This window comes from Carcharodon carcharias, chromosome 1, assembly GCF_017639515.1.
Source record: "Carcharodon carcharias isolate sCarCar2 chromosome 1, sCarCar2.pri, whole genome shotgun sequence".
Classification (NCBI taxonomy): Eukaryota; Metazoa; Chordata; class Chondrichthyes; order Lamniformes; family Lamnidae; genus Carcharodon; species Carcharodon carcharias.
The window spans coordinates 21,919,278-21,932,785 of NC_054467.1; the positions used below are offsets into that span (position 1 = coordinate 21,919,278).

The 13,508-nt window shown below is 42.1% G+C and overlaps 1 protein-coding gene across 8 annotated transcripts in view; it reads right to left on the reverse strand.

Moving 5' to 3' along the window:
* LOC121285316 (janus kinase and microtubule-interacting protein 1-like) overlaps positions 1-13,508 on the reverse strand; it is a 377,146-nt gene that overhangs the window by 32,962 nt on the left and 330,676 nt on the right. For 7 of the 8 annotated variants that reach the window (XM_041201824.1, XM_041201835.1, XM_041201778.1 and 4 more), the window contains 2 exons: positions 9,137-9,235; positions 7,442-7,540 (listed from right to left, as the gene is read on the reverse strand). In XM_041201824.1, coding sequence (XP_041057758.1) covers positions 7,442-7,540; positions 9,137-9,235 — 198 coding nt within the window. Of the gene's footprint in view, positions 1-7,441; positions 7,541-8,804; positions 9,236-13,508 lie in introns of those variants that run through there. The other variant, XM_041201844.1, reaches the window with a different exon arrangement.

Sequence of the window (13,508 nt, forward strand, 5' to 3'; positions counted from 1 at the left end):
CTAAGTGACATGCTCAGAGATTGTATAGTGTCCAGTGTCAATGAGGACATGGTTCAGAAGAGATTGTTATTTGAAGCGAATTTGGATTTTAAGAATGCGCTGGAGATTGCACTGGCAATGGAAAGTGCAGTAAGAGATTCAAAAGCCAGATAGGGCATGCAAAATGGCGCCATCCTCCACATCAGGTGGGAAATCCCAATCAAATAGGACACGAAAATGCAATGCGCTACTGACAAGTGGGAAACAGCTCATGCTAGCTGGTAAATCGGGAAACATGACTTAGCAGCAAAAACAAAGAATAATTTCAATAGAAGGGGAAACAAACAGTCTTTTAACAATTGTCAGTCCAAAAAAAATTGAATGTTATTATTACCACAGCAATGGACATATAATGAGATAGTGCAAGGAAAGGTTCAAACAGGCTTCTAAACAAAAGAAAAAACCCAGTGAGATCTACAAGGTAGAAGAGCCTGAAGCAACTAATTCAAAGGTTCTGATGAAGAGTCATACGGACTCGAAGCATTAACTGTGTTCCTCTCCGCAGCTGCTGTCAGACCTGCTGAGTTTTCCACCTATTTTTGTTTTAATTCAAAGGTTTACTCGTTGTTTAATATAAGAGTTGGAAAGACCGAAACAATATTTGTAACAGTGAAAGTAAATTGCAGACCTGTTAGAATGGAAGTGGACATAGGAGCTTCCACTACAGTAACTGGGGAATATACCTTCAGTTATCTGAATAATGGTGATCATCAATTACAGTTAGAAGATACAGATGCCAAACTAAACACGGGTGAAGACATTCAAGTCAAAGGCATAAGTATGGTAACTGTCCATTATGGAAGCCAATCAGCAAAGCTACCAGAACAAAAACAGAATTACCTGGAAAAACTCAGCAGGTCTGGCAGCATCAGCAGAGAAGAACAAAGTTGACCTTTTGAGTCCTCATGACCCTTCAACAGAACTAAGTAAAAATAGGAGAGGGGTGAAATATAAGCTGCTTTAAGGTGGGGGGGTGCGGGGAGAGAAGTGGGGGGGGTGGTTGTAGGGACAAGCAAGCAATGATAGGAGCAGATAATCAAAAGATGTCACAGACAAAAGAACAAAGAGGTGTTGAAGGTGGTGATATTATCTAAAAGAATGTGTTAATTAAGAATGGATGGCAGGACATGCAAGGTACAGATAGCTCTAGTGGGGGTGGCGAGAAATAAGACTAAAAGGGCATAAAAGGTATAGATTTAAAAATAATGGAAATAGGTGGGAAAAGAGAAATCTATATAAATTATTGGAAAAAACAAAAGGGAGGGGGAAGAAATGGAAAGGGGGTGGGGATGGAGGAGGGAGTTCAAGATCTAAAGTTGTTGAATTCAATATTCAGTCCGGAAGGCTGTGAAGTGCCTAGTCGGAAGATGAGGTGCTGTTCCTCCAGTTTGCGTTGAGCTTCACTGGAACAATGCAGCAAGCCAAGGACTGACATGTGGGCAAGAGAGCAGGGTGGAGTGTTAAAATGGCAAGCGACAGGGAGGTCTGGGTCATTCTTGCGGACAGACCGAAGGTGTTCTGCAAAGCGGTCGCCCAGTCTGCGTTTGATCTCTCCAATGTAGAGAGCAACGAATGCAGTAGACTAAGTTGGGGGAAATGCTTCACTTGAAAGGAGTGTTTGGGCCCTTGGACGGTGAGGAGAGAGGAAGTGAAGGGGCAGGTGTTGCATCTTTTGCGTATGCATAGGGAGGTGCCGTAGGTGGGGGTTGAGGGCAGGGGGTGATGGATGAGTGGACCAGGGTGTCCCGGAGGGAACGATCTCTACAGAATGCCGCTGGGGCAGTGAAGGGAAGATGTGTTTGGTGGTGGCACTATGGTGGAGTTGGCAGAAATGGCGGAGGATGAACCTTTGAATGCGGAGGCTGGTGAGGTGATAAGTGAGGACAAGGGGGACCCTATCATGTTTCTGGTAGGGAGGAGAAGGCGTGAGGCGGATGCGCGGGAGATGGGCCGGACACAGTTAAGGGCCCTGATAACGACCGTGGGTGGAAAACCTCGGTTAAGGAAGAAGGAGGACATGTCAGAGGAACTGTTTCTGAAGGTAGCATCATCAGAACAGATGCGACGGAGGTGAAGAAACTCAGAGAATGGGATGGAGTCCTTACAGGAAGTGGGGTGTGAGGAGCTGTAGTCGAGGTAGCTGTGGGAGTCGGAAGGCTTGAAATGGATATTGGTGGACAGTCTATCACCAGAAATCGAGACAGAGAGGTCAAGGAAGGGAAGGGAAGTGTCAGAGATGGACCATGTGAAAATAATGGAGGGGTGGAGATTGGAAGCAAAATTAATAAATTTTTCCAAGTCCCGACGAGAGCATGAAGCAGCACCAAAGTAATCATCGATGTACTGGAGAAAGAGTTGTGGGAAGGGGCCGGAGTAGGACTGAAACAAGGAATGTTCCACATACCCCATAAAGAGACAGGCATAGCTGGGGCCCATGCGGGTACTGACCTCATTTCCTCTGGAGATCTTCCTCCCACAGCTTCCAACCTGATAGTCACCCAATCTCGGACGGCCCACTTCTACCTCTTACCAAAAATCCACAAACATGACTGTCCCGGCAGACCGATCATGTCAGCTTGTTCCTGCCCCATGGAACTCATTTCTCATTATCTTGACTTCCTTCTCTCTCCCTTTGTCCAGTCCCTTCGCACCTACATCCGTGATTCCTCTGACACCTTACGTCACATCAACAATTTCCAGTTCCCTGGCCCCAACCGCTTCCTCTTCACCATGGACGTCCAATCCCTCTACACCTCCTTCCCCCACCAAGATGCTCTGAGGGCTCTCAGCTTCTTCCTCAAACAGAGGCCCGAACAATCCCCATCCACCACTACTCTCCTCCGTCTGGCTGAACTTGTTCTCACACTGAACAATTTCTCCTTTAACTCCTCTCACTTCCTCCAAATAAAAGGTGTGGCTATGGGTACCCGCATGGGCCCCAGCTATGCCTGTCTCTTTATGGGGTATGTGGAACATTCCTTGTTCCAGTCCTACACCGGCCCCCTCCCACAACTCTTTCTCTGGTCCATCGATGATTGCTTCGGTGCTGCTTCATGCTCTCATCGGGACCTGGAAAAATTTGCTTCCAATCTCCACCCCTCCATCATTTTCACATGGTCCATCTCTGACACTTCCTTTCCCTTCCTTGACCTCTCTGTCTCAATTTCTGGTGATAGACTGTCCACCAATATCCATTACAAGCCTACCGACTCCCACAGCTACCTCGACTACAGCTCCTCACACCCCACTTCCTGTAAGGACTCCATCCCATTCTCTCAGTTCCTTCACCTCCGTCGCACCTGTTCTGATGATGCTACCTTCAAAAACAGTTCCTCTTACATGTCCTCCTTCTTCCTTAACCGAGGTTTTCCACCCATGGTCGTTGACAGGGCCCTCAATCATTTCCAGCCTATCTCCCATGCATCCACCCTCACGCCTTCTCCTCCCTACCAGAAACATGATAGGGTCCCCCTTATCCTCACTTATCACCCCACCAGCTTCCGCATTCAAAGGGTCATCCACCGCCATTTCTGCCAACTCCAGAATGATGCTACCACCAAACACAGCTCCCCTTCATCCCCCCGGCGGCATTCCATAGGGATCGTTCCCTCTGGGACACCCTGGTCCACTCATCCATCACCCCCTACTCCTCAACCCCCACCTACGGCACCTCCCCATGCATACACAAAAGATACAACCCCTGCCCCTTCACGTCCTCTCTCCTCACCGTCCAAGGACCCAAACACTCCTTTCAAGTGAAGCAGCATTTCACTTGCATTTCCCCCAACTTAGTCTACTGCATTCGTTGCTCCCAATGCGGTCTCCTCTACATTGGAGAGATCAAACGCAGACTGGGCGACCGCTTTGCAGAACACCTTCGGTCTGTCCGCAAGAATGACCCAGACCTCCCTGTCGCTTGCCATCTTAACACTCCACCCTGTTCTCTTGCCCACATGTCTGTCCTTGGCTTGCTATATTGTTCCAGTGAAGCTCAACGCAAACTGGAGGAACAGCATCTCATCTTCCGACTAGGCACTTTACAGCCCTCCGGACTGAATATTGAATTCAACAACTTTAGATCTTGAAGTCCCTCCTCCATCCCCACCCCCTTTCCATTTCTTCCCCCTCCCTTTTGCTTTTTCCAATAATTTATATAGATTTCTCTTTTCCCACCTATTTCCATTATTTTTAAATCTATACCTTTTATGCCCTTTTAGTCTTATTTCACGCCATCCCCACTAGAGCCGTACCTTGCGTGTCCTGCCATCCATTCTTAATTAGCACATTCTTTTAGATAATATCACCACTTTCAAACACCTCTTTGTTCTTTTGTCTGTGACATCTTTTGATTATCTGCTCCTATCACTGCTTGCTTGTCCCTACAACCACCCCCCCCCACTTCTCTCCCTCCCAACCCCCCCCCCCACCTTAAACCAGCTTATATTTCACCTCTCTCCTATTTTTACTTAGTTCTGTTGAAGGGTCATGAGGACTCGAAACGTCAACTTTGTTCTTCTCCGCCGATGCTGCCAGACATGTTGAGTTTTTCCAGGTAATTCTGTTTTTGTTTTGGATTTCCAGTATCCGCAGTTTTTTTGTTTTTAGCACAAAGCTACCAGTGTTGGTATTGAGAGGCAGAGCACCAAGCGTTCTTGGGCAAAATTGGCTAAGGGAAATCAACTTTGAAGGACCATTGAGATTCCAAAAGGAAGCTGGAAGCGTTCATGTTTTGGAAAAGGGATGCATAAGGACTCAACAACCTAAAGAAATGCAGGCTGTCTTAAGCTAAAACCTGGAAGAGCAACAGAAGAAACCCGAGGAGCCCATACTTGATGACAGAGTTCGAGACGAGGTGAGCAGCCTTAGAAAGGAAAAAGAAAACCTGCTGAAGGACCTTCGCACGTTACAAGATTCCCTCAAGTCAAAGTTTGTATCACTGGAAAAGAACGAAGAGAAACAGAAAGAATTCAGCACCTCTCTGACCAAACTGAAGGATGAGTTGGCAGAGAAGACACAACAATGTTCAATTTTCCAAGAGGCAGCAAACAAATACAAAAAAAGAGATGGAACAGCTGAAGAATCAGCCACAGGAAGCAAAAGGAGCTTTGGAAGTGAAAGTCGCAGAATTTTCGAAGAAGCAGACAGATGGCGTTTTGGGAAACTCAGCCACTAAGTTGAGCTTGCATCTCAGATAAGTTGAGCTTGCATCTGAGAGAAGTCTGGCCAATAGTGAAGTCAAAAAGAAGGCCCAGATTAAAGCCTGCTCAAGAAAGAAGAAAGCACGTAGAAAGAAGATACAGAAATACTAACAAGACTTTAATCCTGGCAGCACACGAGTACACTTTTGAACATAGACCTGGCAATCAAATCGCAAACATCAAAGCACATGGTCGTTTGCCTTTACAAGAAATTGACAAGCATATCCTAGTTCCACAGGAGCTTATTTTACTGTTAAATTTTTTAGATTCCTCGCCAGTGTGCATTCGACAGATCAGAGGCTGGACAAGTCGGGACCCTGTCCAACTCAAGGACGAAAACAAGTACCTCATGGTTGGTCACAAAAGCCTGTATCTGATGAAATGAAACCATACTTCAACAGTAAGCATGAAATAACCAGCCAGGAAGGCATCTTAGCGTGGGCAGCAGGAGTGATAGTACCTCCAAAGGGAAGGCAGCCACTGTTAATTGAGCTACGCAGCGCACATCCAGGAAAATTCCAAATGAAGACCATAGCTCGCAGCTACCTATGGTGGCCTGGAATGGATGGCAAAATAAAGAGTTTAGTGAAGAATTGTGTGCAGTGTCAACAACTGCAAAAGTTACCATCAACAGCTCCGTTACACCCATGGAAGTGGCCAGGAAGACTATGGGTGCGGTTACACATTAACTGTGTGGGACCTTTCATGGGAACAACGGCTCATTGTCGATGCCCACTCAAAATGGATGGGCATATATGACGTGAAATCACCAACGTCAGCTGCTACAATTGAGAAGCTACGTCAAAGTTTCAACAGTTTATCAGTCTCAACAGTATCACTCAGGTAAAAACTTCACCGTACCACCCTTCCTCAAATGGACTGGCCAAAAGGGCAGTTCAAATATTCAAGGCAGGCATGAAGAAGCTAACTGGAGATTCCTTAGCAACCAAGCTAACATGCTTTCTCCTCCATTGTAGAACCACCCCTCACACAACAACAGGTGTCACACCTGCGGAGTTATTGTTGAAAAGCTGTCTCAGGACGAGACTAAACTTAATAATGCTGAATTTAGAGAGGAAGGTAGAAAGGAGTCAGGGAAGCCAGGAAACTAGGCATGAATGGCATAGCCACGACAGTTAATTTATCGTGGGAGAGAAGGTATATGCGAAGAACTTTGGAGAAGGACCAAAGTGGTTACCGGGTGAAATCAGTGCAGTGACCGGACCTCTATCTTACCACGTGGAGGTGGAAGGCTAAGTCATATGGAGACATGTGGATCATCTAAGGAAAAGGGAAGCAGATCACCAGGAATTGATTCCACCAGTGTTCATGACCAGGTCAGTATTTCCTGTTGAGAGTACTCAACCTAGTACAGACATTTCTGACGTTCCTGTAAGAGTTGAGGATAGAGCTACAGGTTCCCACTGAAACACATGTTCAGGCAACTCCAGAAAAGGAGGTTCCTGACAAAGCATCTGAAGCTGCAGAGCTGAGACTTTCAACTCACATGAGGAAACCACCAGAAAGACTGAATTTGTAAATTCCTTACCCAGTGTAAATATTTTATTGTTTTGCGAAATTTGTACCTGTAAATATAAAATGTATATTCGAGTAAAGGGGGAAATAAAGTAGTAATTCTGATTTAATTAGTGTGTAATATATCTTTAAGAATAATGCATGTTAAGAAAGATTAATGCCCAATAGGAGAGTAGTGTGGGTTACCTCAGTAGTCCGTAGTTGGAGTTGGTTGTGTAGAGATAGAGTTTGAAGTGAAATCACATATGTAGTACTGCTAAGTAATAAACTTAAAGCTTCCACCCAAGAAGTGTCTGCTGATCAAGTCTATCAATAGTACCAACTCGACCACCATGTCACAACAGAATCCATAAAATCGCTTTCCCCTTAATTCCATGGTCTTCCATCTTGACATTAGGTCAAAAGTTTATGTATGTTTACAAGACATGATTTACAACCAGCTCTACTTGGACTCAATATCGTCTCTTCCACATCTTAATGGAGCAGCATTCAGATAAGCCATGTTGCTCCAGAATGCCTAGAAAGCTTGCGCATGACCCAGGAGTAAGTGTGTCCTGTCACACCTGATAAATGGTGAACACATCTATGTACATTCACATGTGTGGGACAGACTCTTATAACACCTTGGTGCCATACGCAAGGCAGACTCTGAGGAAGAAAAATCTCACCTTAATACCCTCTTGCTGACAATAGAGTTGGAGGGCACTTCCACTCTCAGAAAATGCTGATATGTGCAAGTTATAAGCCGGTGATCTTCGTTCCCGCTCCTGCAAGGAGGAAACACATCCAATCAAATCCAAGTTACGAAAATTAAGAAAATAAAGCCTCAGTCTAAGACTTTGAGAACTTAGTATAACATTTAAGCTCTGAAATTTATTAACTGCTGTGAACTCAATTTCATACTCAACATTTTCTACTCCTTTTTGTTCTGGTACTCTCTGGTTCTTAACCAACTTCACAATTTACTGATTGAAGAATAAGTATCAAAAAGCTCTCTTAGTTTTATTGAAAGACTATTTAGGTTATTTTATGTAATGATAAATATTAAAATAAAACAATCCCACTATAAATAAGTTATCACAGCAGAAACTTAACTTTGCATGAGCTCAGTTCACATTTGATGATTTTACAATCAACAATCTGCAGCTCAGGATTACTTGGTGAAACGTTTTTGTAGATTTAATAATGACTGGGACACTTACAGTTTCTGTTGCTTTCCAGAAGACTTAGTGCCAACTATTAATGTTACTATGTTTTCCATACTTACTTTACAACTTGTTTATGGAAGAATGCTGCTGCTGAAATGAACCGGATGGAAAAGCAGGAATATTGGAACTAAATGGATTTCAGTGGAATCATGCTCAAACGTGGGACGTCTCCCAAAATGATAGACAAATAATAGGTCACATGAGCTTTTGCATAAAGAAAACAAAGCTTTTGGGTTAGTGTTCCTGCACAGTCTTGAAATACAGAGTTTACACGCCTCTTTTTATTGCCAATGCAACGTTAGGCCAAAATAAAGATGAGACAAGCATTCTGAAAACAGATAATGGTATCACATAGTATGGCACACATACCACAAAGCAACCTTTAAAGCAATCAGCTCTCTGAAAATCTATCACAGTTCAAAAGAATGTTGCACTCTTATGACAAAATTGAAGAGAAGCTTGTATTCTAGAGTTTATGGTTTCGTGAATTACTGAGCTCTTGCTTATTCTGATATTTTTTTTCTAAAACAGTAGCTCCAGGTTATTTGTTTCAATTCCCTACTATGAATCCCAGCTCCTCTGTATCTCCCACACTGGAATGTGCGTGGAATGCATTTCAATCAAGTGCAGGAGGGTATGGCTGTGATGTGAAGCTCCTGGCTTTCCACCAGATTCTTCAGAGTAAAATAAAAACAAATCGCAATGGGAGTGTGCTATAAACCATAACGTATATGAAGTATGATAACTGAGGCAAACTTAGACTCGCTTTGGTGAATAGATTGACAAACAATGCAGGAATATGAAACACAAATGATGAATGCAATTAGTAGCAAAAACAAAACCTTTTTATTAAGTGCAAAATATATTTCACTATAAATTATAACCTATTAGTATAAATTATAATCTATTTGTACATTTCAATCATTCTTTAACAACTTGTCAGAATATATTCCAAGAATTTTTTTTACATTAAAAATCCAGGCAGTGAAACAGCTTCTCTTTTCTCCTGAAGTGAAGCAGCTACACATTAATAAAAGGCAATGCTCATTAGTGCTGGAAAATGAGTAGCTACATGCGACATTACTGCACCAACGTTCTCCTTTTTGGTTCATAAACTTCTGATCCATTTGACACTTTACAAGTGGAATGTCTTACTTCAAGCTCTAAGATTCTGAACTCTAGCAGTTCATTCTGGTCCTTTGCATCTTGCATCTCATTCTGTAGTCTAAACTCTTCAAGTTCCAATTTATGAATCTGTAAAAGAGTTTTAGAAGTACACGTAAGGATGTTGCAGTTTATCTGATATCGCTCAACAGATGTTGCGTCAAAATATCATCAACTTAATAGTAGTTAAATTTGAGATTTCAGCGTACTGGCTCTACAACTGACTCTTCACCAGGTCTCTCTGGTGAAAAATTATATGCCAATAACTACGAACAGAGGATTTGAGGCCTAGAGTTTCCACTAGGTTGTGTTTTTTTAGATTAATCAATGCAATGGACCTGGAATTGGCAAAACCAACACAAAGGATTGCAGAATTTCAAGCACAATTACAAATAAAGTTCCCATAATCTTTCGTGCTTGTTTAAAAAAAAATTGTGCTAGAGCATCATATCCACCCCACCCACAAAACTGCCCACGCTCCAATTTAGAATTCATCACCATTGGAAGTTTCTGCTAATTGTATCCGTTTGCAGGCCCCCTTTCACTGAGGATTTTAAAATTAAGCTTTGTTGAGCACAAGGCCACTAACTTGCAAGTTTTAAAGGCTTTTGGATATAACATTATCTTAATTTTCTAAGAAACTTGACTAATGCAAGGTGAAATGACTAGCAGATGGTTCTGATTTTCTTTTAAACCATCTTCAGTTATTTAAAAGTGGGCTAAATTCAGGGGATGAACTTTGATTAAAATGTTTTTTTTTAAGATAAACACATTTGCAGCTATATTAATAAACTGCACCAAGTTGCCACTCTTAAAATGTCAAAGATAAAGCAAAAAAAATTGCATTCTAAAATAGTACTCGATTTTATTCATGCTGAATCTTGCATTCGACAATAGGCAACTGTGAGCAGAAACTTAAGGAAGAAAAAAAACTTCTCAAAACTTATTGAGGTTTTGGAGCAATTTAAAATGGATTGCCAATTTATGCCCAAAGTCTAGTGGTTAAGGTTAAGATGATTGAAGGCTCTGATAGGGTAGATAGAAAGAAAATATTTTCTCTGGTCGGGAGTCTGGAATAAAGGGGAGCAAACTTAAACTTAGAGAAAAGGCTGATCAGAGTAACGGCAAAAAGCACTTCCTCACACAATGAGTAGCGGAAATCTGGAAGTCTTTCCCTCAAAAAGGGAGGTCAAGAGAAAATTTTTTTTAAAAATCTGAGATCGAAAGACTATTGCTAAGTAAGATTACTAAGGAATAACCAAGGCAGGTAATTAGAGTTAAAATACAAATCAGCCATGATTTAAGTGGATAGCGGAACAGGCTCCAGGGGCTGAATGGTCTACTTTTGATCCTACCTTCTAGGGGCCTTTTTGAGTAGCTCAGCTTTTCAGTGGCAATTTTTAAACATTTTGGACTGTTATAGAAACTGCTGATAAACATTTGAACCAAATAACTGTATTCTACAATATCAAAATCTCTTTTCTATTTGAAACATGTGTTTTGACTCAGGGTTTCATTTCTGTGCGATGATTCCACTGCAACACTAATTGTGACGAGCAGTGCACTATTTCCAGAACACACAAGTCTTTGTGCTAGCATATTCAGCGACAGCCAATTTAAATTGAATTAGTGAACCTCCCTTTGAATGGCTCTTAAACAATAAAAAGTAAACCAAGTACAGTAAATAATGTCTTCCTCACCCACCACAAGTAGAGAGATGAGGAAACATAGTTAAATTGAAAGAGCAGCTGTCAATACTGTTAAAAGAGAACACCAGCAAGTTTTCACCACCAAAGGCTTCAAATGATTCCCTTAAAATTACCAGATTACCAGAAGGCAATACAAACTGATCAGGGCATTCAAGTGCTCTTAAAAGACCCAAGTTCAATGTTTCTAACATAGGTTGTAATGGCAAACATGGCAGGGAAGGTCAGCCGGATAACTGTAGATGATTTTTGGGATGATCAATACAAAAGTCACGAATAAGCAACTTTTAAATGACAAGGCTAGTGTGACAAGAACAAGGACATGTCATGAACGCTTCATTAAAAAGGTATTTTTCAGACAGGGCTATGCACAGCTTGCAAGAGGATGTTAATTGTAGCTCCCATCACATGATTCCACTCCCAACACACACACAAACATAATGTGTGATACATTTTCTTAACTAAATCTAATGGATCTTGTTGATGGAACAAATTTAAACTGATAGCATGTGTTGAAGTGGTAAGTGTGGTGAGATTTCAATCTGTCTGCACTTTCACTGAAAAAACTCTGACTGATGGTCTCTAGGTAAGGAGACTAAGTGTATAAAAGTACAAGCTAATTCAAATTGCAATTATGTTTTTAAAATTGAACTTACAGACTTTAGATGCTCGAAAAAGCCACAGGTCAAACCGCCTCAGTTTCACACTATGCAAGTTCAATCTATCTCTATCATGCATGCCTTGGCTGTAAAGCACTTTGGGAAGTTCTTAAGTCATGAAAGGCACGATACAAATCTAGATTATTCCTTCTTTTCAATGGTGTAAAATAAGCTGTGGTTTGGCTATTGCCCATTTTACCCTATCACAGAAAGTCAAATTTACCCCCATAAATATCAAAGGAACAAAGGCAAAATATTAATACATGATGCTTAGTCGAATCTTCCATTAAAAAGATTAGCTGCTTTTGTACAAATATCCTCACTGGTGAGGGTAACAGGTCAATAGAGCCATCCACAGGAATCATTTACACCTAAATGAGGTGACAATTTAAATTTGTTCAGACAGGAAAGTGAAAAGGTTTCTGTTTAGAATTAATGTTATTATGAATATAAAGATTACATGACTAAGAACTTTTGGGACAGTCTCTTTAATTTAAGGTAAAATGGAGTAGTGACCAGGATCATGTGACCTGCTCTGAATTCTGCCCGACAAAAGGCCTGGGTTGCTATGGGGGCAAAGAGGGCCAAGGTTGACTTACGGGGAAGAAGGTGCTAGATGTTCACACCTCTAGACAAAGGCAAGAGTAGCTATGCTGACTGTGGGTAAATTGTTAGGGCAGGAACTTTGCAGAATTGGGCCAGCTCCAAAGACCTTTAAAAGTGGTGGGCAAGAACTAAATGCAAAGTCCGATGGAGCCCATTTTTGCTGGAGGGGGAAGGGGTTAGGGCAAGTGGGAAACCTGATATCAGCAGGGTCATTTGCAATTAGTGCTGACTTCAAACAGACTCCATTTTGGCTGTACTGAGGGCCTTAACCCTCAGTGTGGGAGTCACAAATTGATGGAATAGAAATAAACACTTGTAAAGGGTGGATAAGGTCTGTTTCAGTGTCATAATTTGAGGTGTTTAACAATTGGAAAATAAAACAGGCTTTGGCTATCAGTGAGAGCTAAAAAAAAGTCTGCTAAACTGCTTTGATTGACAGGCCATCTGGTGAAGGTTAGAAACAACTATGACCACAGTTTCAGTAGAGATCTTTATTGACACTTCCCATACACTGTTATCATAGGTGAGGTCATTTGAATGTTTGGCCGAGTTTCAAAAGATACAAAAGCATTATTTCAACGGGGGGGCTGATTGACAGTTTAAAGACACCATTAAAGGATTCACTGTCCTTGATGTGGGGACTGAATAAAAGTTGGTTGTTCCCATAACAAACTTGAAGAGATTTATAACCTTTGAATGCGTTTCATGAATGGGATTTTTTTTTTTGCTATCATGTGTGTATGAATGTGAGCTGTATTAGATTGTTAGCAGCATATTTTTCATCTCCTCATGGCTCCTGAGGTCTACCCATGGTAGATACTAGGTGAGTGGCTATAGGTGGCATGGGGTATGAGAGGCCATGGGAGTATGAGGGGCATGTGTTGGCATAGAGGGGCCATGGGGATGAAGGGGGGCGGTTGAAGGGATGCAAAAGGTGAGGGCTAGAGGGATTTCCAGCTTCTAAAACAACCGGAATGAAACCAATGCAGGCATTCTGACTGGGCACCTTGGTAGTTGCCCACACCTTTGGCTTTCTAGATCTGTTTCTGGAGTTGGAATGCCCAACTCTATTCCACCTTCACCTCCCAGGGGTGAAAATTGGGTCAAATGGGACCCTTTGAACCGAGGCAGTTCTGCTGAGATGGGAAATTACCCAACTCATGACACTGCCTAGGGAGCAAAAATTTGGCTTTTATTCTTCAAATCTCAAAGGGAGGTGTTAGGGATGTCAGACTTTGTAAATGGTTTTGCTTTAAACTGTCTGTTTCCTTCCAAGACAGAATGGCGTTGGGCATCTAAAAGATAGCTAACTAGCATTTCTACCTGGATACAAGGCCCATCTATTCATGTTGCCATCAAAATGGGCTTAGAGGGGGGAAACATCAATAGAAA